General features: G+C 34.4%; 3 protein-coding genes across 3 annotated transcripts; 1 reads left to right on the top strand and 2 right to left on the bottom strand.

Annotated features, from left to right (window-relative positions):
• The first annotated feature begins 12,297 nt into the window (after window positions 1-12,297).
• Window positions 12,298-14,014, top strand: LOC133872948 (uncharacterized). The gene is made up of 3 exons (XM_062310626.1): window positions 12,298-12,617; window positions 12,809-13,135; window positions 13,605-14,014. Exons 1-3 carry the CDS (start codon window positions 12,404-12,406, stop codon window positions 13,754-13,756), a joined length of 693 nt encoding a protein of 230 aa, XP_062166610.1. The 5' UTR covers window positions 12,298-12,403; the 3' UTR covers window positions 13,757-14,014.
• Window positions 14,015-15,486: 1,472 nt separating this feature from the next.
• On the bottom strand, window positions 15,487-18,665 carry LOC133873678 (laccase-7-like). Its single transcript, XM_062311422.1, has 6 exons — window positions 18,553-18,665; window positions 18,264-18,415; window positions 17,544-17,788; window positions 17,287-17,415; window positions 15,865-16,821; window positions 15,487-15,766 (listed from the first exon to the last, which is right to left on the bottom strand). The coding sequence occupies exons 1-6, from the start codon at window positions 18,643-18,645 to the stop codon at window positions 15,636-15,638; spliced, it is 1,707 nt and encodes a 568-aa protein (XP_062167406.1). The 5' UTR covers window positions 18,646-18,665; the 3' UTR covers window positions 15,487-15,635.
• Window positions 18,666-22,552: 3,887 nt separating this feature from the next.
• LOC133873955 (laccase-7-like) lies at window positions 22,553-25,978 on the bottom strand. Its single transcript, XM_062311765.1, has 6 exons — window positions 25,729-25,978; window positions 25,486-25,637; window positions 24,315-24,559; window positions 24,084-24,212; window positions 23,029-23,985; window positions 22,553-22,920 (listed from the first exon to the last, which is right to left on the bottom strand). Exons 1-6 carry the CDS (start codon window positions 25,816-25,818, stop codon window positions 22,790-22,792), a joined length of 1,704 nt encoding a protein of 567 aa, XP_062167749.1. The 5' UTR covers window positions 25,819-25,978; the 3' UTR covers window positions 22,553-22,789.
• Window positions 25,979-26,976: the final 998 nt, after the last annotated feature.

Genomic DNA, 26,976 nt, shown 5'->3' with positions numbered 1-26,976 from the left:
AATCACAAGCATTTTAGACACATGTCAATTTAAAATACTGAATTTGAGAAAATTCTTCCAACTTAATTTGGACATGTGTCAAAAAACTTGTATTAATTAAAAGGATTACTAACAATAACCACTAAATGTATTTCAAAATAAAACGACAACACAAAAATACCTTGGTCCAAACTCATATATGATTATAATATGAATTCGTCACTTTCATAAAACAACGATGATAATTTAGAAATATGGGTCACATTGATGTTATATAAAGATTTTTATCGCATAGTTATTTCATAATGTGTACATGACAGTTTCAACTAATGTTGGGATTAATTATTGTTAAATAATAGTAATATTAAAAAATTTAAGAATTTGTTGAAACTGTCATATCAACATTGTTAAATAGTTATTAGATAAAAATATGGTATGTAGCAGAACGAGTACATGCAGGCAGATATTAACCGCCTGCATCCGATATCCGCACATGTGAATGCGGATAACAAAAATCACTATCTATAAATGCAGATACAAATAACAATTTTAAGGTATGTGGATGCGGTTATTAATCGCATCTGCATACCGTTTATATATAATATATATTTTGAATGTTTTATACATAAAAAATATTTTTAATAAATTCACCAAAACGACTTTGTTTTGGTATTTAATATCAAAATGACATCGTTTTGGATTAGGTATAAGTTTTACATTGGTTTAGTTGACTGCGTTGCTTTATCGTGTAACACTAAGTTAAAAAGGCAAAAGTAATGTAAAATTAATACATTTTCAAAATATTAAGACTTAAAAATATATTAAAATAAGCCCAAAACACTAAAAGTTAGATTAAATTATTTTCAAAATTGTTTAGAATAAGCCCTAATGGAGATTCAAAGAAGACTTGAAAGAAGAAAAATATACTCATTACCTAATATGTAGATATCATATAATAACCGCGCAGATCCGATTAGTAAAAATAAGATGCATGCGGATGTAAATATTTAAAAGTGATATTTATATGCAGATGCGAATATTGCAAATAAAAATATTGGATACACAGTTGAGAATATTTAAAATTTTATTTCCATCTGCTTTAAATTAGAAAAAATAAAAAATATAAAACAAAAAACAACAAGAAGAAGTATTTCTATTTAATTAGAACAACTTTTTTGTCCAAATTGATTTGACATAAATTATTCCAGTCCAGCTTATGAGATTGACATATGTTTTTGGAAGAGTTTAATTTCTACGGCTTTATTCGGAGGAAAGCGTTTTACAGAGATGTCTTGCAGGTTTTGTTTGAATTCTTGAAATTGGAGTTACAAAGAACGACGACGTACGACTGACCCAAAGAGACAAAAGGACGAATCACGAAAGAGTACGTGATCATCTGAAGCATCATGGAACAACAGGCCAAGGATGTCAATTCATAATAGTATTCAGGGAGATGAAACACTCACAACCCCCACCTAACTCTCACATAACTTCCACTCACCCCACACACATGTGAGTGGAGGTTGTAAGGCAAGCATTTCCCTTTCAGAATAAGCAGAAATTAATGATGCAATTAATTCACGCGCTACCGTCCACTTCATTGACTTAAAATTATTTCTAAAATCATCGTCGTAACTCCAACGGTTTCTTTTTGTTGTTCTAAATTAACCTTTGGTTCGCCAACGGTGTTTAATGCTTCTTGGTTATGAAAATATATTCTTTATTGCAAGTCACTCCTCACCTTTGGAGCATGTCTACAGGTTTCTATCAATTCTCACTTTCCTATATGGACCACTTCTTGAATTCCTACCTTACCAAATTTCAGACCTAGCCTGAAATTTCCAGGTAATAGGGAGCAACCTTCTTTGTTTATTTCAGATTTTTTAATTCCAGGATCATCTATGTGGAATATTTCTAATATCCTGTCCCTGTTTGACGTTCTTTCCGCACAAGAAATTCTCAAACTTCACATATCTCCTTCTTCCGCACCTAATTATATCTGGACTCATGCTAATTCAGGGAAATTTTCAATTAGCTCAGCTTATCTTTCTATCCTAACTACTAATCATCCTGAGTTGATTATCATTTCTTCCCAACCCTTTTGGAAACATCTTTGGAAATTAAAATTAAATGATAGGCTGAGACTTTTCTTGTGGAAAGTTGCCTGGAGTATCCTTCCCACAACCTCCAGAATTAACTTCATATTTTCTTTCCCTAATAGATTACCAATTTGTTCACTTTGTAAAATTGGTGATGATTTTCTGCATCACTTATTTTTTAACTGTATTATTGCCTGCTTTGTGTGGCGAATTCCTTTTGGCCTCTAGATTCTTCAGCCTTCAACTTCAGCACTATGGCACATTGGGTTCAACAGATTATTTCTCTAGGGACTTCTCTGCATATTCCTCCAACGGATCATCATAAATTTCAGATCTTTGCAGCGGTGGCTTGTGATCTCCTGTGGTTTTACAGAAATAAATCTCATCATGAAGAAATTAGCATTGATGTTCGCCTTATCTCTCAGCATATCAATAAGGTTACTATGAAGCACTTCAATGCTTAGCATCTTTCTCTTCCCATTGTTATGGAGAAATGACAGCCTCCTCCACATCCCTGGGTGAAAATTAATTTTGATACAGCTATCAGAGGCTCCTTCTCAGTCCAAGCTGCAGTCTGTCGCAATTCACAAGGAAAAATTATTCATATGGCTTCTTTGCTCTCCCCCCCTTGTCAACCAAATTATGGAGAAGCCCTTGCTGCCAAGTTAGCTGTCTCGATGGCTTCATCTCATTATCTCGATCTTTTTATTTTGGAAGGTGATGTTAGCATAATAGTAAATAAAATGCTAATTCAATAAAATAAGCAGCGGAATTAAATATAAATACCTCCAGCCATTTTTGCTCAAACATATGAAGAAGCCTTAGCGATAAACATAAATTCTGCAAAAAGAAAATTTTAGACTGAAGATCTTCTGACCTATGCCTACCGGTGCCAATAGATGGATACATATGGCTCTTTATATAGGTAGGCCAGGGACCCTCATCTTTAATGGTTAGCTGATTTTATTCCTCCCATCAAGGAATTAAATCATAAACATAAATATAAAAAAAACCGTTATTATCATGAACCATAATGTGGAATATAAAAACTGTTTAAATCATATTGAATACATTTATTATAATTACCGTTACAGTAATTAAAAGCCGTAACCGTTACATCAAATTAAATATGACATAAGGGACATTTATGTAATTTCTTACATTCTCCCACTTGGCCCTTATGATACATATAATTCCTTACGATGTTCGGTTCTTCAATATGACAATTACTTTATTTATTCCAATAATTCATGAAATCCTCCCACTCACATAAGGAATACTACACATGAATCATGGCGGTAAAACTTTATATAATAAGTTGTCCCTTCCATGTATTACATATAAAATATTCCCTAAATGAGCACTATATGGGCAATCATACTTTATGAATGAACTTCTTATAAGTTATTCGGGTCCAACTTTAATTTTATCCCCATGGATAATATAACAAATGTGCACAAAAATTTATTAACAATAACTTGATGTCTATAGACCAAATAGAGAGAAACTAAGCAAAAAAATGAATTAATGAATTTCATATATTCCGCATGACTTTATACTTTCTTTACCGGTAAACTTTTAGTCATGGGATCCGCAATCATTAATTCATCATTTATATGCTCAATAGACCCTTTATGTCTCTTAATGTTATCTCTCGTACTGAGATACTTGATGTCGATTTACTTATGCTTCTACTCTTTATTCTTATAAAAGAAAACTATAGTACCGCATAATATCTTTATGGTCTAACTATAAATCGACAATATTGAGACTTTCAACAAAATGTCTCATCCATCATGCCTATGTACCAAATTCATAGCATGTAAGAATTTTAACTTTCTTGGTAGACGTAACAATTATAGCTTGTTTTCTGCATCTTTAGGATATATCTCTCAATAAGAAAATATATACCATAAAGTAGACTTTCTACTATCTACACAATCAATAAAATTCAAAATATAAATAACCAACCACCTCCAAATGGAAAGTGTATCTTTTAGGTTAAGCTGTACTTATTGGTTCCTTGCGTACACCGCAAGACTTTATTTGCAGTACTTTATTGACCCAGTAATCTTATTGTCAGTCAAATAGTTAAGTCTAGTGCAAGTCTATGCTTACATTAGGTTGCATAATGCAGATACTTACAAAAGACCTTTCATCTACCCTTTGTTCCAATACATTTTGGGACATTTAATATGTATTAAATTTATCCCTCTTAGCTGCTACTGAAGGTGCAAATCCTTCATTCTAAATCTTCTCAAAACTTATTCAATGTAGGCCTTCCGAGACAATGTCAATGTGCTTTATGTCTCTTGTGAATTTCTATGTCAAAGACATAAGAAGTTTCACCCAAATCCTTCATTTCAAAGCTTTGAGAAAGAAACTTCATGTAGCAAACTTAAATCACTATTTGCAAAATAATATCTACATATAGGACTAGAAAGATTATTGTACTCCCACTGACCATAAGGTGTATATACTAATTAATAAGGTTTTCAATAAACAATGAAGCAATAACCTTATAAAAAGTATATCACCAATGAGAGATCTGTCACAGCCTATAAATAGAATTGCTTAATTTGCAAGCATTCTGACTGTTATTTATAAAACCTTTAGATTGTGCCATGTAAACCTCATCTTTAAGATCCTCATTCAGGAAAGTTGTTTTCACATCCATTTGATGTAGCTCTAGATCAAAATGAGCTACTGTATCACAATGTGGAATTATCTCCAGTCATGGCTTGTGAAAGCAATTTTGGATCATCTTTAGGTCTGACTTCAAAATCAGACTCATGAGGTACACAACATAATCACTAGAGATTGTTGATCTCTTTATTCTAGAAGTTTTTCTTAATTCTACTTCCTCTGCATTTTGCAAAGTTTAAGTAGATTCAAACTGAACCTATTCTTCATGAGTTGACAATTCCAAAACTGATTGTAGTTCAAGGTAATCAATTTGATTTTCCATAAGTACAATCAAACATCCTTCATATGAAGGAGCCTTAGTCAACTCTTGTATTTCCTCTAAGTAAAATCTTTGAGGATAAACACTCCCACTAGGTTCAACATCCTCTAGAAATTTTACAATCAACAACTTTATGATTATATGAAGGATAATAAAACATTAAAACCCCTTAAAGTTTACTAGATAGTCTATAAAAGATTCGTTGGTTGTCCTTGAATCTAATTTCCTTAGACGAGGATTATAAATCCCCTCTTTAGCAAGGCAACCCCATATGTGTAAATAATTTAAACTAGTCTTCCATCTATTTCATACTTTAAAAGGTGTCTTTAAGACAACCTTAGATGGAATCCTATTTAATATATACACAACGGTCTTTAAGACTTTACTCGATAAGGGTAATAGAAGATTAGTATTACTAATCAATTCCCCTTTTGTGTGTACCTACCATAATACTCTTTTGCCTATATTTTAGATCTTATGATCTTCATGTTGTTTCTCTTCTTCTACCTTATAGGTATTGAAAGCATTCAATACCTTAGCTTTATTATTTTTAGAAGATAGAGATACATAAACCTTATATGACCATCACTAAATGAGATAAAAATATCTCTGACTATTTAGACAATGAGTATGAAAAGGTCAACACCTATTAATGTACATTATCTCAAGAATTTCAAAAGGCTCTCTTTGGCATCTTTAGTGGTCTTGTTGATATACTTTCCCTTATGCAGTCCACACAAGTACCAAAATCAATAAATTATTATTTATCGACTTTTATTTTCTTTATGGAGATATATTTCAATCTCCAATGCCATGATAAGAGCATTTTTCATTCATAATACTCCACTATACGTCAACATCTTTATGCAAAGATAAACAATAAATTTGCTTCAAACTTGGGATACAGATAAATTTTAATAAACCATCAATTAATATTCCACCCTAAATAAAAATTTCAAGTTAAAAAATTGAAATTTTATTTAACAAACTAAAATATAAATTAAATTTTTCTTGAAAAATTTGGAATATTTAAAACATTATTGAGGTAAAAATAACTGAATTTTTAAAATTAATCTATAAATCCCAATAACCTTCAATTGTAAACACGTGTTATTCATTTTAAGAAAATTTTGCATTGTGTTGACAACATGGATTGTTAACCAGAATCAATCCATAACATATTTAAAGGAGTCAATAAAGGAGATTCACTATACACTATATAAATGAGATTTTATTAATTTCAAGTCATTTCTCTTTCTTCATGCAATTTTTCTTTATATGCCCTTATGTTTTCTTTATTGCAAGAGAAATAAGTACCTTGATTACCAAAATACTTTATTGGCACCTTATTCTCATGCTTTAAATGTTGGACATAATTGCCTTTATTGGTATTTTCTTTAACATGAGTAATCATGTGAAGACTTTATGGATTCTCTCATCTTCTTGAACACACATGGTTAGAAGTTCCTTTAATTAACCAATGATCTTTATGTGTGCTACAAGATAAAATAATCAGAAGAAAAAATTCAAAATGAAATATACCAAGAATGACTTAAAAAATCTCAATCTTTAGGGAATTAAGCTAACCTATCATATCCTTCATTCCCATAATGGGATTAGAAACACTTTTGAGACTATAAAAGCATTTTTCCAGTCAGAAAAAATTATTAGCATAAAGTATTGGAACATACAACTACTAAAAGTAGAGTGATAGGAATAACTGCAAGAACCAAAAAAAATAAACAAAGGAATACTTTAATGCTATGAAGTAACTTTATTTTAAATTAGCCAATGCCAATTTAATAGTAAATAGTAAATTTCAACCTACCTGTGGGCAAAGGTTGCATCACGCATGAAATTTACCCTTTATTAATAAGACTAATAAATTTAAACATTAATAAATAAAATTCTCCGTACCTGTGGGCCTAAGAGAAACTTTACTTTTAATGCTAAATTTGTTATCTTATTCTAATTAAGTCATAAAAATAAAAACGTCCCTGTGGGGATAAGCAATTAAATTTATGAATTAATTACAACATGATGTTAATTTTTCTATATGAAGTTCAATTGTGTACGAACTTTATGTAATTATTATAAAATTAGGATGCTATGGCTCTTCCAAAATTATAATAATTACGCTGCAATTCATGAACATCTAATAAAATTCTTTACGATGTTCATACGTGTAATCCTGATGTAATTATCAATAAAAATGGGATGCTGTGGCTCTCCCAAAATTATTATGATAATTACGTGTGTGTAATCTTGATGCAATTATTATTCAAAAATTGGAATGCTTTGACTCTCCCAAAATTATCATAATAATTGCGACTTCATTAACATCTAATCAACTTTATAGATACCCACAAATGACCCCAAGAATATAACAAACCAATACCTAAATGGGGTAAACAGCATTTTCCAATGTGCAACCAGGTGAGTTCCCAGGAAAGTGAGGGGGGTCACAACGGACACACTTAAATCCCAAGACTTTCCTTAGCCAGAACTTTTCTAGACATTGCATTCTTGGATATTACTGTAAACACACCAGCATGTATGGTATTGCTAATTATTCTTGGGTCTAGGCATCAAGCAATTTTATATTTAAACAATATAAATTAAACAGTTGAATATATCCATAAGTTCAAGTATTAAAGAAACAATAATTTTAATATTGAATAATGAAAAAATTATAAGACAAATAAAATTACAATATAAAGACATAATAAAACTTATGACCCAATGGTTTTAGTAGTCTTAAAACCTTTAGAGAGCCCAAGATCTAAACCCCACAATAACTTAAATGTTTTTAATTCGGGATGGGCGGCTAAAAATGGGTTGGAATTCTGGGTCAGCCCACTTGATGATCCAAGTTTTTTTTTTTTTTTAAAACTGGATCGGGCTTGTTGTTAAAAAAAAACCCATACCCGAAACCCATATTAACCCTAACCCGAAAATTTATCCCCTTGACCCGAAAACACAACCTTTGACCTGGAATACCTGAAGCTCTGTAGCCGCCACCCTCATACCCCTACCTCGCACAGCCTTATGCGGCGGTTTGCCACTGGGGCTGCCGCACAGCCTTATGCGGCCCTTATCCCATGCAGCTCAGCTTATGGGGCTTTGCGGTGAGGTTCTTGGGCCGCCTTGAAACACTGTTGCCGTCGAATGACCAATGGCCAGTCGGCCATCCACCTAGAACCATCTCCAAACACCACCCATTGGGTTTCAAGGTGGTTTCATGAGACTAGTGGGCTGTCGCTCAACCTTATGCGGCACTTTTCTCGTCATAGCCAGTGCTGAATGTTTGGAGCAACGGCTGGTGGTGCTATGGTGGGTTTCACTTTCATGGCAGCTTATTTCATGTTCTGTAAGTGCTAAAATATTGAAGTTTTGCAAGTTTCGAGAGTACAAAGCACTCGAAGCAATTAGTTTTTTTTTTTTTTTTTTTTAATCTTTGTTTTGCCAAAACAGTGCTAAAAAAATGTTTTACTCACAAAGCACTTACAGATTCAAAATCTTATGATTTACAATTATTATAAATCATCAAGGCATAGATGCTAAAAACAATACATGAACGGAACATAAATCTAAGCAAACATTATTCCCATATCATCTATTGGATTTGACCCGAACGAAATTCAATAAAAATAACTTAATGCTGAGCAAATTGACATAGAGGTAGGCTCTGATACCACATGTTAGCATAATAGTAAATAAAATGCTAATTCAATAAAATAAGCAGCGGAATTAAATATAAATACCTCCAGCCATTTTTGCTCAAACATATGAAGAAGCCTTAGCGATAAACATAAATTCTGCAAAAAGAAAATTTTAGACTGAAGATCTTCTGACCTATGCCTACCGGTGCCAATAGATGGATACATAGGGCTCTTTATATAGGTAGGCCAGGGACCCTCATCTTTAATGGTTAGCTGATTTTATTCCTCCCATCAAGGAATTAAATCATAAACATAAATATAAAAAAAACCGTTATTATCATGAACCATAATGTGGAATATAAAAACTGTTTAAATCATATTGAATACATTTATTATAATTACCGTTACAGTAATTAAAAGCCGTAACCGTTACATCAAATTAAATATGACATAAGGGACATTTATGTAATTTCTTACAGGTGATTCACAAGTTGTCATTTCTGCTTTACATAATCCGTCTATTACTCAAGATGGGAGGATTTCTTCTCTCATCATGAACATAGTTGGCTCCATCTCAGTCTCTTCCTCTTGGAAAGCTCACAAAATCTCTAGAAGTGCAACCTTCTGTGCCCACCATATGGCACGTTGGGCCGCAACCAGATCTTTTTCTGGTAGCATTCCCAGTTTTCCCCTTCCTTTTTCTTCATTTCCTATTGTAAGTGGTAAAGACCCCCCCTCCATCCTTAGTGATGGTAGGAGTCTTTCCACCTAGTTCTCTTGCTTTCCCTGTATGTTTGTTTCAAAGTATCTATATAAAAAAATAAAAAAATAAAATAAAATAAACCTTTGACCAAGACGGCAAATTAAAGCCCCATTAACATTGACGCCCGTCGCCTGCAGATCGACTTTCAACTATTTGATACATTCAATTTCTACAAGGTCCCACTTCTTTATTTCGGTAGAAATTTCACATCTAGACTTATGACTATTTGGCATCACAAACAAGTAGATATTTCACCTTTTTTTTTTTTTTTTTTTTTTTTTTTAAATTTTTTCGTCTTTTTCTTTTTCTTTAACACTTTTTCTTTTTCCCTTTTACCAAATAAAGATGGTTCAATACCTAAGACATTGTAAATAGTGCAAATTTTATTTGGGTTGTTAAAATGAGCGACTGCAACAACAAATGAAATAGAGAGGAAAAATGTGACTTGCACATGTGAGTGGTTGTTAGGATAGCCGAAACACTTTTTATTTTATTTTATTTTTTATTTTTTTACATAGGGATAGTTTAGTCACTTCCAATTAGGCCATTGAAATAGCCGGATTACTAAGTAGTTCAACCACCTTTAACCCAGTCATTAAGAGTAGCCAAATTACTCATTTTGGCCCTGTTTGATATACCCTTCCCCTTCCCTCCTTCCCCCCATTTCTCCACGTGCACTCTAGCAAGACAAGTCTTTGACATAGGCTTAAAAAAAGCAGCCTGCTTTTTCAAGATAGGGCAGGCATTTTTTTTTTTTTTTTTTTTTTTTTTTTTTTTTTTTTCGTTTTACTCCTGTACACAACCGTTTACACTACACAGCCAGGGGTAGATTGGGTTAACAAAAAACATGTTTTCCTCATTTTTTTTTTTTTATTTTTTTTTATTTTTTATTTTTTTCATTTTACCCCTATATACAACCGTGAAAAGGATGATTAGGTGAAAGGGTATATTAGGCAAAATGTATGAGTGAAGCTTCTTCACCGGTTGACTTGTCCATTTTGGGTAATGGGCAAGTGATTAGCTTTTTCTGTCAAAAGCCGAATGTGCCAGGAGTGAGAAAGGAGGAAAAGGAGTGCGGGGTGATTCCAAACAAAGCCTTTGGCCACCGAAGTGGTTCGGCCACACCATCCCGAGTTGCTACAAGAATAAATATTCCACCCTAGAGATAGATGGTAGGATAAGGGTTCTCGATGGTGGTGAAAAGGTGACAGAAGAGCTGAAGAAGGAGCGCGGTAGGTAGAGGAATTAGAAAATGAGATCCAATATTTTTATTTTTTGAATTTAATGACAGTTTTTAGGCTGTTAGTTTAAAATGAACGGTTCTTACCCAATTCCAATTTTATATCGATTAATTGCAAATATTTTTCTTTATTTGCCAAGCGATGGATTATAAGTCAATCCTCTCCCTCCGACTGGCCATTTGACAATATCATGTGAATTAATGACAATTTTAGACACGGGTTTTAATTGGTGATCGAGACTGGTATTTGGTCTTTTTTCGTGGGAAAGACTCCACGGATTATGAACCGCGTGGAAGTTTCTTGCTTTTTATGAAGAATATTGCGCCTCCACACCTCCACCTCCACCATGACCTTGACTTTTATTTCAGGCAGTCTCTAATTACCGCCGTGATTTGAACCTGTTCTTCGATGTGGACTAGGAATCTAACGTTGCAGTACTTGGCCGGGAATTTCTCGAATTTAAAGAATGTGGATCAATGCCCAAGTCTCCGACCTCGCTTCTACCCTGCTTCCTGCACGTCTTGTGGTGTGCTAGCATAGCATACAATTCACGCCAAATCTGACCCAGTACCAAAAGCCAGGTCAATGTAATTAAGGGTTTTGTTTTTTTAAGTCAACGAAATCAAGGGTTTTATAATAGCAAAGTAAAACGCTACATTGCTATTTATAATGGCTAGTATAAAATCTTACAAATTTTTTTAGTTATTTTATTTAAAAAAAATCACTTATTTTATACGACTTTTAAAAAAAAAAAAAATGGAATAATTGGTTAGAGTGGGAAAATGATCTCCATATATATATATACCACAGGGGCATATAATATTCGGCGTTCTTTAATTATTAGACCGGCCACTAACTTTCTACTATTTTATTATCTTTTGTTGTGCCTTTTCTTTTTGATCAAATTAAGGATTTATTTTTATTCGGAGACAACTATATATAAATTAAAGATCTAGAAATAAGTGTAATGGAAGATATCTGTTTCATGATTAAAATTTTATTTTATTATATTTAATGGTGTTTTTAAAATATATTGTTATTTGGTAACATATACGTTATTAAATTTATATCCATTATTTACTAGTGTTTTGGACCCTTTAGAGATGTCGTCCAGAGCGGCCGCCGAAAGGATGGAAATTAAGGACAATAACAAAAGGAATATCAAAATTCTCTCCTTATTGGAAACTTCGACATGCAGGCATGAGGGCATCCAATGAATGTCCGTCTTTAATTTTACTAGCCTAAAAAATAAAGCACTCCTAGACAAGAACCCCACCTTCTTTTTTTTTTTTTTTTTTTTAATGATTTTTTAAATCTTAACATATTAAACAAAAATACTTTAATTAAAATAAATATAAAAATTAAACAATTTAAATATATGTTAATTACATTAAAAAAAAAAAAACCTAATTTAGATGGGAGAAAACTTTGTCAAAATGAATTAAGATAGTTTTGCGGGAAAAATAATATGGTTAAAAATAAAACATCATGAAAGAAAGACACGCAAGGGTTCTTTCCGAGAAACCCAAGGACAGGTTTTCCAAAATTGAGTTTATAGTTACAATAATAAACTAAAACCTTCCAAAACGCTCACCAAAAATAGACACGTTAATTGTAACCGAGCAATAAGAAAACAATCGAGCCTTCAAAGGCGGTGAGTTTGCTATAAATAGTCCATAGGTTCTGTTCTGGTTATGTTCCTCGTCCTTCACCTATATATACCTCCCCTCCCGCATCACTGCCTCTCACAGAACAAAATAATTATCGGTGTTTTGTCTATGCTATTGCATCCTCAAAACCAACACAAGAACCAACAAAGCAGAAAACACATTCCAGCCATGGCTGCTTTCTCTTCCAAATTGCCTTTGGTTCTTTTCCTCTCTTCTCTCTTCCTCCATGCAGCATTCGGTATCATTTCATATCCTGGCCTTTTCTCATTTTTTTTTTTTTTTTTCTTTCTAACTCTTGGATCTTGGTCGAAAGACCAAGAACAGGCACCACAAAATGGTGTCTGAATTGAATAACGTTAATGTTTTGATAGTTGTTGACGATGTTTGAATGTTATGTTGTTGATGATGATATATTTGAATGTTATGTAGCTGAGCTTGTATGCGAGGATCTGCCAAAGGATGTTTGCGCCTTTTCGATAGCGTCTTCGGGGAAAAGGTGTTTGCTGGAGACGTCGGTGGCCGGGGATGGAAGCGTGGAGTACCAATGCAGGACATCGGAGGTGTTGGTTCAGAGGATGGCCGAGTACATAGAGACCGACCAGTGCGTCCATGCGTGTGGGGTTGATAGGAACATGGTTGGTATTTCATCGGATGCCCTTCTTGAGCCACAATTCACTGCCAAGCTTTGCTCGCCGGCTTGCTACCAGGAGTGCCCCAACGTTATTGATCTCTACTTCAATTTGGCCGCCGGCGAAGGTAATTGAGTTTGTGTCTTTAAATTGAAAATTCAAACTTCATTAATTAGTGAAGAATAAAGAGCATCATTCCAATTATTTGATAAGAGTGATTTATTAATTTCTTTACGATAAAAAAAAATTAGAATTTAAGAGTTGCCGATGAAATATGCCGCTTGGCACCATAATAGATTCTTGCTTCTAGACATGACCCACGATGAACGTAAAGCAGCCTAGGAATTTGCCGAATGTCCCTAGCTTTCTTGTACAACGACTCCTGTTCTTGTTACCCTGTCGCCTTCCCGCTTTACTCATGAAAGCTTCATGACATCTGATCTTTGGTGCTTTTTTTTTTTTTGTTTTAAAAAAAAATGATTTTGCTTCTCCTTCAATCAAAGAATTAATTGTTCGTTCAACCGATAAAACTCATAAATAAAATTGTTCTCTTTTGGAAATTAATGTATTTTTATCACTTGGTTTGTGACATGCAGGAGTATTTTTGCCGGATCTCTGTGAGAGACAGCGCAGCAACCCTCACCGTGCGATGGGCGAGCTTTTGAGTTCCGGTGTTGTGGCCCCTGGCCCTGTTTCTGGCAATCCAACAACATCATCAATTACAGCCGCTGCCCCATATGCCCAGTAATTATGTCGATCGTGTACGTGGTTTCTTCAACACCATGTCGTTCCTCTGTAATTTGTGTAAGTGAGTGAGGAATAATTGGCAAATTAGGGAGACAGAGAGTGATTGAGGGCTCACTTTGCTAGTTAATTAAGATCGTTTTCTTCAGAATTATTATGTACGTTATTTGATTGAAAGAGTATTCATGTATTATTCGAATTTTATAAAGCGATCAGAATAATTAATGAACATTACCATATAAATATTTGTTCTGTTCTTCAATTAATTTTCGCCAAGATTTACCAAAGCATACCAAAGTATAAACTTTAAATTAATTAACTTTGCATTCCAAAAAATAGTTCATTGCGAATTGAATGAATATCTAAAAGGTCTAAAGGCAAAGTGATGGATGTCACCTTAATTATTATTTTTTTGAACAAAAACCTTGTTTCATTAAATAGCAAGATTACAATAATCCTTCTGAATGCAGTCAGATAAAGGAGGAAACGTGTCAATCCACACTTGGTGGAGGGACAAAGATGCAGCAATTTTAGCAATTTCATGAGCCACTCTATTACCCCTCACAAATGATGAGTCATCTAATGACTCGGATTAGCCCTATGATAATTAGAAGGGTAATTTCATGGCATTTACTGCTTATTGGAAAAGTGGCAATGAGTCTAGTGGGATGACATACTTGACCAACGTGAATCATCTAAGAGAAATTCTAATGAGGAGGTTGACCTACAAGTGGCTTATAATAAGCATTTTAAAGAATGTGCTAAATTGAACGTAATGAAAACACTAGGGGCGGACCTATATAGGTCTTGGGGGTCTTCAACAACCCAAAAATATTTAAAACTCTTATAAAAAATACTACTTTTTATATTGTGGGTCCGTCGAATGTTTAATTTCCATCTTTCATATGACAGGTCTAATCTTGTGTCAAATCTTTTTAATTTTAAGGAAAAATTTCACTTATAAAGCTTGATTTATCATTATTTTTGAAATTAAGTATCCAAACTTTAAAATGTTTCAATTTAGGGTATCCATTTTTCAATATCAACCATTCTTTACAAATTTTCGTTAAATCCTATTAAAATTTTCAAAATACCCATGTTTTTGTTTTTTTAAAAAATTATATATATTTTTTTAAAGATTCAGGCATAAGTATTTTTGCAACTTTCGTTAAATTCTGACCAACACCTAAAGTCTTGAAATTTTTTTTTTCCCTAAAAAAGATGGGTATTTTTCGAAATTTTGATATGATTTAACAAAAAGTTCTAACAAAGGATTGAAATTGAAAAAAAAAAAATTAAAAGATTGATACTCTAAATTGACACGTTTTAAAATTTGTGTACTTTATTTCAAATGTGATGAAAAATCAAGAGTTATAAGTAGTGAAGTTCTTCTTGATGCATCTTGAACACGCTTTCGGTTTGGAAGCAAAATATCCATAAACTTGACTTTTAAAAAGCGCAAGTGCATTATGATTTAATATGAAATTTAATTTAAGATTTATCTGTTAATATTATACATAAATGCGCGCGTGCACATATAAAAAAATTATATATTTATGTCTTTATTTATTTACGTAAGTTCATACCCCGACACAAACACACAAACATAGAGAGATTGTATATGTCTATATGCTTATTTATTAACGTAGATTCGGACCCCAAAATAAAAAAAAATCCTGATTTCATCCTTAGAAAACACTCTTATTCTCCAATAGATTCAAACATATCGCCGAACCATATAGAATTGTATGCGAAGAATTTCTGTCTTTTATTTCACGATATTTGCAAATTAAGCAACAACAAATTTGATTCCAGCAATTAAAACCGTAAAATTTGAAAATCAAAATACACAGAATGAGAAGATATACAAGAAGAACAATTTCTTAGCATTGCGGTAGATCAATTGGTGGTGGAGGCAGCGTAGACAGGAGAGTAGGTCCATTCAGAACTTCGAAAGCCATGCCCAAGCCCCATGGCAAATGTGCGTCCAGGTGGCAATGTGCCATCCAGATACCTACATAATATTTATCATTTAAAGTCCATTTAATACGTGTGCAAAATATATATAAAAAAAAAAAAAAAAAAAAGATATGGTAGAAAGACAAAATTAACCTGGATTATTGGCTGTGAATCTGATCACAGCCCAACCTCCAACCGGCACGGCGATAGTATTACGTATTTGTGGATTGTCGAGGTTGAAGTTTTTGGGATCATTTTGGGGGTCATAATTTCCAAAGCCTTGGGCCAACACGTGGAAGTTGAAGCCGTGAATGTGTATAGGATGATTCTCCACGGCTAGAAGGGCTGTGTTCTGAAGAACAATCTCCACCGTTGAATTGTACTTCAATGTCTTCACTTTGGTTGATTTGGGGGCGAATAGCAGTGATTGATCGGAGCTGATGGTGGGATTGGTGTAGTCAAACTTCACCTTTGGGTTGTCAGGAAAATCAGTGGTGTAGATCCCATCCTTTTTATTATAAAACAAAGCTTGAAGCATAGACAACCTGCTGCTGCTAGGGAGTTGGAATGATTCGTTGTTCATGCTCGCAGAGATTCGCTGCCCAGAAGGACCCTCACACGTGCCGCTTCCCCCACACGGTGCCAAATTCAATCCAAATGCGATGAACATGTGCTCGTCCACGTTACGTGGCACTGGGACCCACTGGGGCCCACCAGCGAGGCCAACAAGACTGGTGTAGAACTTGTGGGCCCTGGCCGTGTCGTTGGATTCCGGTAGGACCGGCATTAGGGGAGTAGCTGACGTGGAGTGCTGGTAGGCGATGATGCCCGTCGTGGGCGTATTATCGGCTATCCCTGGAACGGTAATGTATGGTCTTGCGGCCATGTAATAAGACCCCACAGGCTGGTCAGCGGTCAGGAGGACGTCGGTGGTGTGACCAGGCGCGAGCACGATCACGTCAGTTATGTAAGGCTCCGTGTATGAGGCGTCGATGGCGACGACTTTCATCTTATGGTTCGCAATTGAGAAGAACAGCTGGTAATTGAGTGCAGCATTGATAATGCGCAACATATAGGTCTTCCCTTGGACCACCGTAAGCTTATATGTGTCTGGAAAAATGTACAATAGCAGCATTAATCTTCCTTTTTTTTAAGTTCAAAATTTAACTTGATTTCTTTTATTAAACAAATTTGTCAACAAGTCATTGAGAAAAACAACTAAACAAGTTATTGGTGTTCATTAAAAAGTGTTTTGTATTTTGGTTTGAAAATTAATTAAATTAATTTGATATACATATATATTTGTATATATATATATATATATATATATATATATATATATATATATATATATATATATGTATTTTTAATTTGTATTTTTTTTTTTAATTTTTTTCTAAAAAGTGTGTTATATATGTTTTGTTTTTGGCAAAGTGTGTTAAGTGTTTAGTTTTTTTGAAAAGTGAATTATTAGCGATCAAGCTAAGGCCTGCAATGTTGGGACAAAACTACCGGTGATATATATGTACACGTTTTCTTTTTCAAATTGTGGTGATCGAGTGACTGGTTAAGTACTTGTTTTAGAGCACGAGTAGAGATCACCGGGCTGTCCGTTGATCGTGAAAGCGTCAGAATTATTAGGGGGAACACCGGCGGCTAGGCCCTCATTCTCGACGTCAACGACATTAGCATTCCACCACTCCCCTGCAATCACAATTTATATCAGAATTAAACAAAACTGTTCATTTGTTAGCCCCTCGATCCAATAATATTCCTCCATTAATTTTAAACACAAAGATCGAGTAGTGTATAATTGATGTTAGGAGTCAAACCCAATAAAATGGTAGCTTCTTCGTCGGGTTTTGGAAATGGGTAAGAATGAGCAAGTCTCGGAGAGATGACGAGTGCTCCATACACTGTTGCCCGGAGCCACGACACGTGCGCATGCCACCAGAGAGTCCCCTCCTGTCCGGTGATTTGAAATTTGTACGTATAACTTCGTCCAGGTCGTATGGGACATTGCGTTACATATGCAGGTCCATCTGCCCACCCACTCAGTAACTGAAAAACTCCATGCCTGCAGCATCGATAGATATATATTCCCTCGATCATATATTCATATTAGAATAAGCAACAATTAATAACGAAGAAAATATCACTTCATTCATATAATTACACAATAGAAATGATTTATTTCTTTCTCTTATCCTTCTCTCATTTTCCCACTCAATAATTAATGAATCAGAAATTGATCTCGCTTACATTATATACTTTGTTTTAGGTATAGTAAAACAGAGTCGGTCAACTAATTAAGTTTAAAAATAAACTTTTTTTTTTTTAGACGAATAGTTTAAAAATAAACTTAACTACAATAACAAATATGTTATGTTATATATTCCAGCTAATAGTAGAAATAGATGGAAGAAAATAAGAAATAAAAGAAGAATGTTATCATGTTTTCGGTTGAATAGCGATTTAAACATGCATGCAACAACAATAAACATGTTTTCGAGTGCTAGTACTTTTGGTTGAATAGCGATTTGAGGATTTACCAGTGAATAGAAATGTTATAGGGAGACATATTGAGTACGTGGACGACAAGGATATCACCCTCTTTGACGCTTATTGTTGGGCCGGGGAGGCTTCCACCAACTGCTGTTATTACTTGCTCATGGCACAACCGTTGGACAGTTAGGTTTTGCACCTGCAACAGCAAAAGTAATTAAAAGACAAAAAAAAAAAAAAAAGATGTTGCAGGCATTATTCAACCAAAGACTCGTAGGAAAAATACTGTCAGAACTCAGAAGTGGAAAAAAGAGCTCAAACGGGTAAGCTAATTACATTGAAAAAACGTTCCACGATTAATGCTGTGGTTAGTGAAGAAGACAGAAGAGCTAAAGCGCATGATATCAAAACCAGAAAACGAGCCATCATTAATGGAGAGATGGCTAGGATCGAAGACAAGAAGTAGAGGGAATGAAAAGGGAAGTTCCTATTTATAGTAAAGATCAAGCATATGCATGCAGTTTTACGCATATCATATATAATATATATTAATCTGCGTGTTCAGTGAGCTAGTGGTATTATTTTAATTAAATACATCGATCTTTTGACTTTTTCACAGTTTCCAGATAACCTTGTTTTTTGTCAAATAATCCATCGGGAATTTGCATACGCATTTGATTTCCCTGCCAGTTGAGTTGTGTTAGCAGATAGTTGTCTGCTCAGCTGGCAGCTATATCTGCCTGTTCTGTGTGTATATTATTTAAATTCTCGTATATTTAAGATATGTTTAATTTGTTAATTATTATTATTATTTTTTTTAATCTAAACAAAATTTTTAATAAACAACCTAACCAGACCAATGGAAAGCACTTTTAAAAACATAAATTTTTACATCTTTTCAAACAAAAAAACAAAAAAAAAATAAAAACCATCAAAACACATTCATTAAGGCAAAACCCTAACCTTTGCCACAATTTTTTTGTTTTTTTTTTCTTGGCTGCTAGCCTTTGCCACAATTACCCGAGCGCATTGTCAACTCAGCCAACGGAATTTCGTATGGGCGCCATTTGAGTTGGCACCGGCCGCGTGTGTTTCGCTGCATGCAACTTAATTAAGTTATCTAGCTAGCTACAGCATGCAGTTTAGTTTGACCAGTTGGAACATTTTCAAGAAAACAAATACAAGTTAGAATCTTGAAGCAAATTAATCTTTATGGGATAGTTTTGACTTCTGGTTGTGGTCTATTATATATTCTTGTTCTACTTCCTCTGTAAATGTTCTTCAGAAAGAGCTAAAAGAAAGATTTACGTACGTCTTCCTTCTTGTGTTTTTTTTTTTTTAAAAAAAAATTATGTACATTTTAAATTCATTATTAGATGTGTAATAGATCATTATTAGATTTCAATCAAATGATAGTTTTAAAAGTCACATAAAAACTTATGAAATGTTCTCCAAGTAATACTAGATAGAATGAGGAATCTTGTCTTGTTTTTCTTGTGTCATTCTAAATGTAATGCAACTTTTAAAATAGAGTAATGCTAAAAGTCTTTTTTTGTTACTCTTGTGTCCCCTCCAAAAATGATATGGCTTTTAAAATCACAATTAAGCTTGTGATCAGAGACGAAGTTAGAAGTTCTTATGGGCAGGAGCCAGCGGCCAGAAACTTTTTTTTTTTTTTTTTTGTAAGGGCCAATAGGCTAAATTTTGATTTTTTACCTTCTATTTTTTGATTTTTTTACAATTTTTTCTCCAACCTTACAATTGTTTTTTTTTTTTTTTTTTTTTTTTTTTTTTTTTTTTTTCTTTTATATATATATATATATATATAAGAAAGTGGAATGGGGGGAGGGGCCATGGCCCCTACAGGCCCCCCCCATCATTGCTTATGGTTAATCATTATTAAATTTTGATCAAATAGTAATTTTAAAAGTCACTTCATTTTTTGAGAGATACAAGAGTAACATATGAGAGACTTCTACAATTATTCTTTAAAATCATCATTGAATATGAGACGATCATCATTAGATTATAACATCTTATATTACATGAATTTATGACATGGAAAGATAAAATATGGAATAAGATCATCTCCATTTCAAATGAAATTGATACTATATATCCATTTTATGGTCATGATCTAAAATTGATGCATCTAAGAACATCAAGCTCTCCATTTTGAACTTTTCACCAAATTTTAGAGAAAATCCTCCATTTGCACCTTGCATCAAGCTCTTTATTATTTCTACAAAATAGTTCCGGTTAGAAAGTCTCTCTAAATTTGATGCCCCTTTTCCTTTCACCATTCAGTACTTTTTAATCATTTTTTTTTTTTTCTCTTCTCCCTCTTCTTCACTTTCCTCCTTAGTGCCTTCCTCATTTTCCTTTGTCTCCGCCTTCTTCACTTTCTGTTTCTCACTCTCTTTATTTTTTCTTTCTCTCTCACTATCTAATGGGTCATAAGGTTTTTCGTTGATTTGCACTTCGGTTGGTTGAGCAATCTCTCACTCTCTCTCTGATGGGTTTGTTGGGAATTTGTTTTGTTTGCTTTTTCTTTTTTTTTTTTCCCAAGATTTTTCAATTTTGTTGTGAAATATTGGGTGCTTTTGATGCCAACTCTTGATACATGTAATTTGTCTTTGATCATTGTGATCTAGGTTTTGTTTGGTTGGTAGAAAAATTGGAAAATGTGAAAATTAAATAAAATTTCAGGAAATTTCAGTCTTTTTTCAGCTACTCAACTGTTCATGCTACTGTTTGTGTGTGCCCGTTTTTCTACAAGTCCTCTGTTTTTTCTGCATACTTGGACTTTTACTGCGTCATGACGTTTGTCATTCGTTCTATTTTTATGATATATAGTTTGATAAGTGATGTTAATAATTTTACATTATTTAATTTTTTAAAAGATGTGCTATTTGGAATCAAGAAAGCTGGAGTTTACTGACATGGAGATATCATTCACAGAATGGTCGTTGGCCGAATCAATCCGTTAGGATACGTGATTTGAATTGTTAGATGCGTCACATATATAGTAGAGATTGGAACAACGGGTATCATTCAAGCTGCCACAAACAGTCACTTTTAAGGCAAGAAATCGTCAACTAATTGAATTACATTCTGAATGGGGTTGCTTAATATGGGATACGTATACGGAAGCAAGTATCATTATTCTACGTACCCAAAGTCAACCACGTGTGCAATTAACCACACGAAATCTGGCTTTTTTTTTTTTTTTTTTTTTTTTTGTTTGATTTATTTGGATGTTGAAGGGATCAAAGGTTAATTATGGTGACTACTGGCTTGTGATGTTTCTTCTTTGTGCTACTAGCTAGCTAGTGTTGTTTAAAGTGGCCACCCCGTAGCTAACAGAAGGTCAACGCTAAAGAAGAAGCTTAATTACAATAAAAATGGTAATTTAATGTATTTAAGTATTACAGTTGTCAGCTCATATAGCTTTATTAAAAAAAAAAAATTAGTTGTTAATTGAGAGGACTAAAGTATATTTAATCTTTTGTTTTTAATGTAATTTTATTATGTTATTTTTCAGTGACGTTTCTCCTATTACCTTATGTGGGATAATAGTTTGATAGATGGACTAATTTTCTTATTTAACGTTTTTCTTTTAGTTTCTGGTGGCATGTCTGTTAATATATATTCTTGTGATTATTCTAGCTAATTTGTTAATTAATATATATATCTAATCTGTTAATATCACTAGTCAGGCCCAAAAATGTTCAAAAATTAAAATCCATTACATTTCTAAAAGCCTCAAACAAGAAAATAGAAAAAATTAGGCCGAAAAAGTTCAAATTACGCCCAAAATCATTCAAATCGAGCCTATAAAGAGTTCAAACTAGGCCCAAATTAATAACTCAAATTAAGCCCGTTTAATTTTTTGTCTACCACCCGTCACTCTCACCGACTTGATCAACGATGTCGAAAACAACCTTCCAACAGAAAAAGTCGGTGGTATTTATGACTTTTCCCGTTTTCTGACTTTGGTGGTGGCGGGGACGGAATACCCATTTCCGCCACCAACTTCATCGACACAAGCTCAACAGTTTTTTTTAATAATGTCGAATATGATCAGTAAAGGATAGAACGTGAAAGAGAGGCTCCTGGTATGGTGGAGTTTTATAATTAAGATCTCCCACACACAAAAAAAAATGGATATTTTGTGTTGACTTAATTAATTTCATAATAATCAAAGTTTATGTTGCTTATACAATATACAGCATAAGATGTCGGACTTATTGTCAGAGGTTGAGGTTGGAGGACGGCAGCTCACAGATCACTGAACACGAGATTTTCACTAAGGTTCGGGGGAAAAACAGCAATATATATTGAAAAGTAATGTTGGCAATAAACAGCCATATTATTTCACTTCAAGAATGTAATTTAATAAGAAATTAATGGTGAAAACAGACGACGGATGATTCCTCCCGTTATTACAATTTTGTTTTTCAGTCAAACAAATTAACGAAATGCCAAACTACAAACATTGAAAAAAAAAAAAAAGGAAGAAAAAAACAGTTACGACACAGCTTGAAAGCCATGCATGGCCGACGTAGAGCTTCTAGCATTTTGGTAGATCAAACGGCGGTGGAGGCAGCGTAGATGATAGAGTTGGTCCATTCTCAACCTCGAAAGCCATGGCCAGCCCCCATGGCAGGTGCACGTCCAGATGGCAATGTACGAGCCATATACCTTTACAGTTTATACATACAATATGGTAAGAAACAAAGAATAAAAAACAAGAAAAAAAGATTAATTTAAATCATATAATAGGGAGTTAAAGAATAATTAAATACAAACCTGGATTATTAACTTGTAATCTAATGACGGCCCATCCTCCAACTGGAACAGCAATGGTATTACGGGTCTGTGGATTAACGAGGTTGAACTTTTTGGTGTCAGTAGCGGCGTCATAATTCCCAAACCCTTGAGCCAACACGTGGAAATTGAAGCCGTGAATGTGTATAGGATGATTTTCCACCGCCAAGAATGCCGTGTTCTGCAAGACAATCTCCACCGTTGAATTGTACTTAAATTTCTTCACTTTTGTTGTTTTCGGTGCAAATATCAGTGATTGATCATTGCTGATGTTGGGGTTGGTGTAGTCAAACTTCACCGGAGGCACGCTGGGGAAATCAGTGGTGTAGACCCCACCCACATTGAGGAAGAACGCTTGGAGCATAGACAGAGAGCTATTGCTCGGCAACACAAACGATTCGTTGTTCATGCTCGCAGAGAATCGTTGCTGTGAAGGCCCTCCACACGTGGCGTTCACTCCACACGGCTCGAGGTTGAGACCGAAGGTGATGAACATGTGCTCGTCCACTTGATTTGGCACCGGGGTCCAGTGGGGCCCTCCCGCCAGACCAGTAAGATTGGAGTAGAACTTGTGGGCCGTGGGGGTGTCGTTGAAAGCCGGCAAGACCGGCATTAGGGGAGTAGCTGACGTGGCGCCCTCATAGACGATGATTCCCCTTGTGGTCGTGGTATCGGCCGACACATTTGCAACGCTAAGGTAAGGCCTTGCGGCCATGTAGTAGGACCCCACAGGCTGGTTGGCATAGAGAAGGACATCGGTGGTTTGGCCGGGGGCCACCACAACAACGTCGGTGACGTACGGTTTCGTGTGCGAGGCATCTATAGCGACAACTGTCATATTGTGATTGGCTATCTTGAAGAAGAGCTGGTTATTGAGCGCAGCGTTGATTATACGTAACATGTAGGTCTTTCCTTGCACAACCGTCAGCTTATATGTGTCTGCTAAAAATGATAGAAATAGAATATTGAAGCATGATTAATAGAACAAAATGTTATTAACGTGCATGGTGATGGTACGTGCATAATTTGTTACGTACCATTTTGAGAGCATTGGTAAAGATCACCGGGCTTTCCATTAATTGTGTAAGCGTCGGAAATGGTCGGAGCAGCGCCGGTAGCGGCCGCCTCATTCTCAACGTCAACGACATTAGCATTCCACCATTCTCCTGCCATTGCAGAATTTTAGTTAGAAATAGTAAGAGATTTTTGGGTAACATGCAAAACGCCCAGTACTAGCTGTTGACAGGTCGGATAAATATCGTACGTACCAAATAAGATGGGAACTTCCTTGTGGGGTTTAGGGAATGGGTATGAACGACCGGATCTGGGGTGGATGATAAGGGCGCCATGGACGGTTGCACGGAGCCAGGATGAGTGAGCATGCCACCAAAGGGTTCCCTCCTGGCCTGTGATTTTAAATTTGTATGTATAGCTATTTTCAGGACGTATAGCGCACTGAGTTACATATTCTGGCCCGTCAGCCCAACCGCTTAGCAATTGAAACACACCATGCCTGGAAATACAATATTCATCCGCAATATAAGCATCTAATAATGATGATAATAACTCAATATTAAAAATAAAATAAAATAATGTAGTTGGCGATAATAATTAATAAGAACAATAGTACTGCACAGTAAAAACGAATAGTTTTATTAATATATTAAGTTCGTTTAATTCTCTTAAGAGCTAGCCTGTGTGGTTTTGTAGTTTTAAATTGTACGACTTGAAAACTTAATTTTTAAAAATACAATTAGATGTTTAGTAAAATTGTGTATTTTTAAACACACACTTAGCTTAATATTTGAAAAACATAAGGGCTCGTTTGGGTAAGGTATACGATTTTTTTTGTATTATATTATACTATTTTGTATTATATTCAAAATTACGAATATCGAGAGAATTTGTTTTTTTGAAGTTATATATGTTTGGATGGTTTAGAAAAGTTGAGACAAAATTAGAAAAAGATTGATAAAATCTTAATAGAATTTGAATTCTAAAAAATAACTCAAACATGTTTTTGAAAAATAATAAAATATAATAAAAAAAACAATTGTGTATTCTCAAAATAGATATTTTTTACAACTTTATTTAAAAACGTACTGGTAAAATATTTGGATGGCTAATGTATATTTGGAGAGAAAATACAAATCTTTTACTTTTTGTTGATGTAAAAAGAAACTAAGAGTTTTATTTGCATTTAGACAAAAAAAAAAAAAATGGACTTATAAGTATTCAGTGAATTCTCACGAAGAACTTAATTTATGTTCAATAAGTCAAGAGTAATCGCGGGCGGTGATGATAACAAAATGTTGAAAATTTAGGATTTGTGAAAGAAAATGCTACCATGCATGCGATTTTATTGTCAAAGTCAAAACAATTCTAGAGACCAATTAATTAAGTGTCTTCTTAAGAATATATATATATATATATATTTACCAGTGAATAGTAATGTCATAGGGTGACTTATTGAATACGTGGACGACAAGGGTATCACCCTCTCGAACGCGTATTGTCGGGCCGGGGAGGCTTCCATTCACAGCAGTTATCACTTGCTCATTGCATAGCTTTCGAACAGTGAGGTTTTGCACCTACAAAAACAAAGTAAATTAATAAGAAATAATGTTAAAATACGTGAGATATATTTCAAATGTCGAAAACATTGAGTGAATGATTAATTACATTGAATGAATGCTCGACAATTGCAGCAGAAGCCAGAGAAGATGCTAAAAGAGCTAAAGCGCACGCTTGCAAAAACACAAAACGTCCCATACTGCTGAGGGACGGGCCGGAGAGAAGAAGGCTATCAAAGAGATGAATGATGGACAAAGAAGGAAAGTTTCTATTTATAACTATATCAGAGAGATGAGAATTTGGTTGTTGATTCTCTAAGAACGTTTGGACATACACGACTGAGAGTGTTTTTGGGTTTTGTGATGGATGTCTCAATTGTCGAGGATTGGCGTATTATATTTATAGGCAAGGCTGGCAGCTTAGGCCGGGTTATTGCCACGATTGCGTGAAAAGTTGGCTAAAAGTTCCAGTGGATTTAGATAAACTAGCGTATAGCTTTTAATTTCCTGAATTGATCATATTTCGTTATCAAACTTCCTAAGTTGGCTATCCAACGTCTGTAAAGAAGTTTCTACAAGTCAGAATTGGAGGGTTCAATTTTTACCTTTTCAAGATGGAGTGGTTGAAACTAAAGTCTTGTTGCTGTTCCTTTAGAAGTTGGTAACAATTTACATGGTAAAGAAGCAAGAAGTTTCCTCCACTTTGATTTGTACAAGAGGGAACCGTGTTTGTCCTGACTAATTAATATGAAGATTTGATTCATTCAAATGGGTTTTAGAGTGATTAAATGATAATTATACTTGAAAAAACAACCGCGAGGCAGGCAGAGATTCCGTCCAAGCTTTGTGGTCAAATGAAAAAGTCAAGCATTCACAGTTCTTCCCAAAAAATGATATTTTAGAGTGATTAAATGGTAATTATACTTGAAAAAACAACGGCGAGGCAGGCAGAGATTCCGTCCAAGCTTTGTGGTCAAATGAAAAAGTCAAGCATTCACAGTTCTTCCCAACAAATGATATTCTCTGCAGGCATTTATCTTGGGAGCTAAGCTGTATAATGTGGCAACCGGTGAAGGGATTAGCTCATGCTTGTTTATCTTGACTAATAGGGATTAATTAGCTCGAGCCAAAATATTGGAACACCGTACCTTAATGTAACCAAAGAGTAGTTCGGATTATTGCAAAGGAATTATTAGCTATTGATGAGTTCAATTCAAGGATATATACAAAGGATCGTTAATTAAATGTTTTAAGAATATTAGTGCTATACTAGGAGAGTAATATTAATTGCCAAAATCCCCGCTTCTATTCTACAACTATCTTATTCGGTTAACGTGGTATATAGTGCGCATCAGCT

This window comes from Alnus glutinosa, chromosome 7 (genome assembly GCF_958979055.1).
Source record: "Alnus glutinosa chromosome 7, dhAlnGlut1.1, whole genome shotgun sequence".
Classification (NCBI taxonomy): domain Eukaryota; kingdom Viridiplantae; phylum Streptophyta; class Magnoliopsida; order Fagales; family Betulaceae; genus Alnus; species Alnus glutinosa.
This window is presented reverse-complemented; position numbering and strand designations above follow the sequence as displayed.